Source organism: Pteropus vampyrus, unplaced genomic scaffold (genome assembly GCF_000151845.1).
Source record: "Pteropus vampyrus isolate Shadow unplaced genomic scaffold, Pvam_2.0 Scaffold72, whole genome shotgun sequence".
Lineage (NCBI taxonomy): Eukaryota > Metazoa > Chordata > Mammalia > Chiroptera > Pteropodidae > Pteropus > Pteropus vampyrus.
Window position 1 is genome coordinate 1212203 of NW_011888853.1, and position 5944 is coordinate 1218146.

At 52.6% G+C, this 5944-nt stretch overlaps 1 protein-coding gene across 1 annotated transcript in view; it reads left to right on the forward strand.

Moving 5' to 3' along the window:
- Positions 1-3449: 3449 nt before the first annotated feature.
- Positions 3450-5944, forward strand: part of DNAI2 (dynein axonemal intermediate chain 2) — a 21137-nt gene continuing 18642 nt past the window's right edge. Inside the window, exons 1-2 of the mRNA XM_023531611.1 lie at positions 3450-4015; positions 5384-5739. Coding sequence (XP_023387379.1) covers positions 3656-4015; positions 5384-5739 — 716 coding nt within the window. The 5' untranslated portion in view covers positions 3450-3655. The remainder of the gene's footprint in view (positions 4016-5383; positions 5740-5944) is intronic.

A 5944-nucleotide genomic window follows, 5' to 3' on the forward strand; every position in this document is an offset into this window, starting at 1 on the left:
AGAGGAGTCTGGCTTTTAAAATTGGTGAAGGTTCCGATCTGACCTGGGTCGCAGAGATGGTTGTGTTTTTGACGGGAGGACCAGCTCATCTCCAGTCCTGGGGATTCTTGTGTTTGGGTCTCACCGCAGAGTTCCTCACGCCCCCTCAGGCTCTAGGTTCCCACGGGTGAGCAGATCTCCTTCCCACCCTCCCACAGAGCAGCCGTGCTGGTCCCGCCTCCCTCCAAAGCCCCTTTGCAGAGAGCACTGCTCGGGGAAGCCCAGCCTGTGGCATTGGTCTCACCAGCGGGTGGCTGGAGGGACCTCCTGAGACCCCTGCTCTGACCTTGCTATTCATCTTCATGCGCTTCTAGCTTATGAGAAAGAGCCTGCTCTGGATCCCTGAATGAGCAGTCTTCCCGTCACCGGGCCAGCCTTTAAATGTCCCCTCTGTCTGCTCTGTCTCAGATAGAAAACAACGCCTCTGTTCTCACTCCTGGCTTAGCCTTGGGAAGCCCCAAGAAGGAAAGCAAAGCTGTTAAAAATATGATCTGGGCTAAGAAGGCTACTTTTGTCTTCCTGGAATTTCCTCATGCTGTTAAGCCTCCTCGCGTCCCCTAGGAGCTGGCTGTCACACAGCCATTGTCTTAGCAGAGAGAGAGACCGGCAATCCGTAACTGCCTGAGTCTGGCAGCCGTGGTACCTCAACAGCGTGCTGGCACATGGGGAGGATTTAATTGAATGGGATCCTTTTGCACGAGGCCCTATCCTTGTCCACACAGAATAAACACGTTTGGGCAACATGCTGCAATTCGTGCTTCCGTCCCTACCCTCTGCCCCCCAAGCCATTGCATCTACCTTTCCTGGGCAGAAGAGTTTCTAAACTACAAGAAAGAGGGGGAAACCTGCTTTCCGTGAGTCTGATTCGGGTTGAGTTGTTCTGGGGCTGGGGATGGGAGGGGTGGGGTAGATCTATCTTCAAGGAAGACGCATGTGGATTAGAAGGGGCCTAAGAGTTAACCCTCCACCCTTGCCCCCTCACCCCTGCCCCAGCTGCTCTGGGGCCCAAGGCCACCCCAGGAACATGCTTCCAGCCCGCCATACAGCTCTCGATCCTTCACTTCGGGGGTCGGCAGCTAGGGCTGCTGGTCTGGTACCTTGCCACCCTGAAGGTGGGGGGCGTTAGATCACTCACATTCCTGGTCCTAATATTTATCTGCGGTGATTGTGAAAACCAGATTGCTAGGCCCTGTCCCAGATGTATAGCTCCACGTTATAGGAGGGACCAGGAATCTCTATATTTTGAATGAGCATCCAGGTTCGAGAAACGCTGGCTTAGAGATTAAGAGCCCTCACTGAAAACAGGTGTTTCTCAACCCCAGCTGTACGCTGGAACCACCTGTGGACTTTTAAAGTTACTGCTGAAAGATTCTGATTTCATTAGTCCGCGGTTCAATCTGAGCATTGTGAGTTTCAAAAGCCCATGAGTAGCTGAGATTAAGAATCACTGCTTTAGAGCCAGCCGTGTCCGGGTCCTGGCTCTGCCTGAACTTAAGGACTGTGACCTTTGACAAAGCCCTTCATCTCTCCGGGCATCCGTTTCTTCCTCTGTAGAATGAGAGCTGTGATGACTGTTTTGGGGGCCGAGGTGGACATGCAGACAGAGTGTCTAGAAACTGCATTCACAACGCCCGGGGTCCAGGAGGTCTTTATGGATTCTGATACAAATTTTTATCAGATACATGAGTTGCAAATGTTTTCTCCAAGTCTGTGGCTTGTCTTTTCTTAAGGTCTTTTAAAGTACAAAAGATTTAAATTCTAATGAAGTCCAAGTTATCCTCATGTTTTATTTTATACTTTCGATGCCACGTTAAAGTTTTTTCCTAATCGGGGTCACGGAGTTTTTTCCTAATCGGAGTCACGAAGATTTCTCTCTGTGTTCTTCCCCCTAAATGTTACAGTTTTAGCTCTTATATTTGCATCTTTTAAGTGAATTTCGTGTGTGGTGTGTGGTAGGGGCCTATGGTCACTCTTTTGCATATGAATGTCCAGTTGTCACAGCACCCTTTGTTGAAAAGACTGCCCTTTCTCCACCGAGTCGCCTTTGATCAAAAATCTGTTGACTATAAGTATAAAGGTTTATTTCTGAACTCTCAATTCCATTCTATTGATGTATACGTCTATCCTTATGCCAATTTCATGCTGTCTTGATTATTCATAGTTTTCATAAATGTTTGCCGAATGAGTAAGCGAAATAATAAAACTATAATAGGACAAATAGAGCGCATGCTGTTGGCACTCATAAAACCAGTGAATTCCTAGAAAAGTCTATGTAATTAGATTTTTTTTTTTTAAATTATTCAGGGCGCCCCAGGGGACATTCTTAGGCACAAACTACAGTACAAAGTTGCTCGGTAAAGTGAATTACTACACATTTCTGTTGCATTTCTTCTGTTTGCTAAGTTTGGCTATTTGTCTTTGGGTTTTACTTAATGCAGGGGATACATCCTCCAAGCATTTTCCCGCCGGGTCCCCTTTTCATTCCAAGTTAGCAACACCTGCTCACAGGTGAGACCCTAAACCCTCAGATGTCAAAAGGCCTTCAGGTATCAATCCCACCACAGTGGGGCTCTCCTAGTTATCTTCCCCACAGCACCCCCCGCCTCTCACCCAACAGCTTGTTGCCTAGGGCTCCATGTAGACCCACAACCTGAGCCCTTGAGAACTTGCCACTAAAGGCACACTTTCTGAGAGTTAGGGGTGCCAGCGTGAGGGCAGCTCTGCTCAATGCCACCGTCGACCAACCGCATCAGAGGACCAGCCATGTAAGCCACTGAGGAGCATTAATAGACTCCACAGAGTCTATTAATGGGACGGGAATCAGAGGGGTCAAGGTCTCTTTTGGGGTGAATGGAAGAGCCATCTGTGGGACCTGCCCACTGCATTTTTTGAGACTTCCAATTAGCACCAGCGAGAAGCCACTTCCTTGCAAGGCATTTGCCCACCGGCTCTGCTACGGCTGGAGCACTGGCATTTCAGCTTCTCAGTGTCCCGAGTATTTCGAGTTTCGGAATGACCCGGTGGCCCAGCCAAGGTCAAGCAGCTGGTGGTTGCATGGCCGGAACCCAGCCCGCTCTGCGATTCCCCACGGTGCCTACCGTGACCACAAATCAGAGGGCTTCTCCGAGGCCTAATTATTCCGCCTGCAGAGGAAGCAGTCCAGCCTTCTCTCTCAGTGGACTTCCAGCCCTGTCCTGGGGGGAGCCATGTGGAAGGAAAAGCCTTCAGTGGGGCCCCCAGAGAGTCTGGGGATGGTCCGGGAGGCGGGGCGGAGGGTAAGAGTCCACTAACCTAGAACTCTGGGAATGGGCGGGAGCATTTCCAGAGAGCCCTGGGTGCCCCACCATTGGGTCCAGTGTGTGTGTGGCAAGGAATTTAGCCCAACTAATCGTCATCAATGCTTTCCCCTGCCCCGATAAACATAATAGCTCAGTAAAAACTGTATCATTTGGTGAGTAAGAGCCTCGGCGTCAGGCTGACCAACGGTACCACTTATAGCTCTGTGATCCGGGCAAGGCGCTCAGAGTCCTCCCAGGTAGAAAGCGGATTGCGTCGTCCACCTCAGGGCAACTGTAAGAACTGAGTAGGGCAATGCTTAGCTCGTTGTTATTACTCAATGAATGGGTTTTTTAAATGCAGACTCCGCTTCTGGACAAATCCCCTAGGACCCCTTCCCTCGACCAGACCGGGAATCAGAGGTCGCCCGGGTGAGGCCCTTGGGAACGGGAAGCAGCCAGGTGGGGCCCCTCAGCGCACACCCTCCCCCCGCCCCACTCCCGCAGCTGCCGGCACCATGGAGATCGTGTACGTGTACGTCAAGAAGCGAAGCGAGTTCGGGAAGCAATGCAGCTTCTCCGACCGTCAAGCGGAGCTGAACATCGACATCCCGCCCAACCCCGCGCTGGCTGAGCTGTTCATGGAACGGAACCCCGTGGACACCGGCGTCCAGTGCTCCACCAGCATGTCGGAACACGAGGTGGGTCCCTGCCCCAGCGCCCGGCCCGTGAGGGCGTGGCCTGGGTGACTCCATCCACCTGGAAGCCAGCTCGAGCGACCCAGTGCCGGGGCTGGGACGTGCGAGGGCCGGATCACGCCCAGACTCATCGCAGAGACTCACTCGCCCGGCACCAAGCGGTCGCTGGGCCAGGGGAATGTCACTCAAGATGTTTGCTCCCCGAGGGCCTCTGGCCTCACCTCTGCGATTCTTATTGGAGTCGTCTTAGGCGTTTGGTACAGGCGGGAGAAGCATTCTGAGGGAGCAGGGATCTCTATCTACCGGCCTCCAAGGTGAGAGAACCGGGGGGTCCCGTGTCTGTTCGGACCCTCAGAGCTCCCTGCCTGCCCCAACCAGGCGGTCAGCTCCTGATTATGTCAGAACTGCCAGGAGGAAATTAGATTCAAGGTGATGACCCATTTATCGCCTCTCAAATCAACTGAGCAAGAATCACATTTGATTTAACCGAAATATTTTGTGGGTGCTCCTGATAACTCAAATTCAGACCAACGGTGTTTCTCGCTTTCCGGGGGCCTAACTGCCGTCAGGGGGTCCAGAGAGATTTTGTCCACTGCGTAGCCAACTACACAAGAAGACCGCCATGGAGGCCACACCCTGTTAGGGTCTCTGGCCAGCAGCTCTGCCCCATTAAGACTTCGAAATTTCGTGAGAGCTGGCTTAAAAACGGAAAGGAGAAGGGAGTGACTGCTTAATGGGTATGAGGTCTCCATCCGGCGACATGAAAAGCTTCTGGAGCTAGGGCGTGGTGACGGCGGCCCAGGCATTCTGAATGTCCTTATCGCCACTAACTGTATGCTTCACATTATTCGAGGGGGTAAAATTATGGTGGATTTGACCATAATTTTTAAAATGGGGGAAAAAATGGAAAGGCGGCCAAGTGGTAAATTTAAGAGGTAACACTGCATCGATGCCACCCTCTCTGCAGCACGGTGGGCAAAGCAAACCCAACTCTTCATTGTTTCTGTGTTTTGATTCCTGAGACAGTGTAAACGGTTGGATGGAGAAAGATCATCCACTTATTTTTCCTTTGGGATCTCACAGAACAGGTGGGTGGGTTCCTCTGGTCCTTTAGGGTTCAGGTAAGGTCAGAATTAGATTTTCCATGGCCATTGGCATCAGCTGTACACTGTGGCACTTTCATGGCTGCCTGTGACCCCCCCTGAGGACCTGTGATTGGCCACCTTGCTGGTACGTGAGAACACCGTGGCTTTGGCCAGGGCCACCTCGTTGGTGCATCCCTGAACGCTCGGGGCCCAGGATCCTGGTTTGCAGAAGTGGCTCAGCACTTACACCAGGGTGGCGTCTCCTCACCTGGGGCTCTCTTTTCAGGCCAACACCGAGCGGTTCGAGATGGAGACCCGGGGGGTCAACCACATCGAGGGGGGCTGGCCCAAGGATATAAACCCCCTGGAGCTGGAGCAGACGATCCGCTTCCGGAAGAAGGTGGAGAAGGATGAGAACTATGTCAATGCTGTCATGCAGCTGGGCTCGGTGAGGCTTCCTTCAGCTCCAGCGTTCGGAGCCCCAGACGTCACTCTGGCTCCCCGCTACATGTCAAGCCCCAAGGTGCACCTGGCCCTGTGCTCAGCTCCTGTGGTTACTCAGGGGAAGGATACCAGCTGCCTTAAGGAAATTTCTGTCTGGGAGCAGGCAGACAGGACCACCATGGCAGACCACAGGGGAAGGTGGGGAGGTGCAGGGGCTAAACAGGCTTTAGGAGGAGTCTGAAAAGTGGCCCCCATGAGCAAAGAGAACCCCAAAGAACCCCCCACCACCACCACCCTGGCAGCTACCTGCCAAGAGGGAACATTCATGCATTCAGCACACCCAGACCGAGCTTCTTGCCCCTACTGGGTACAGTAGAGATGGCAAAAAAAAAATGAAATTCAC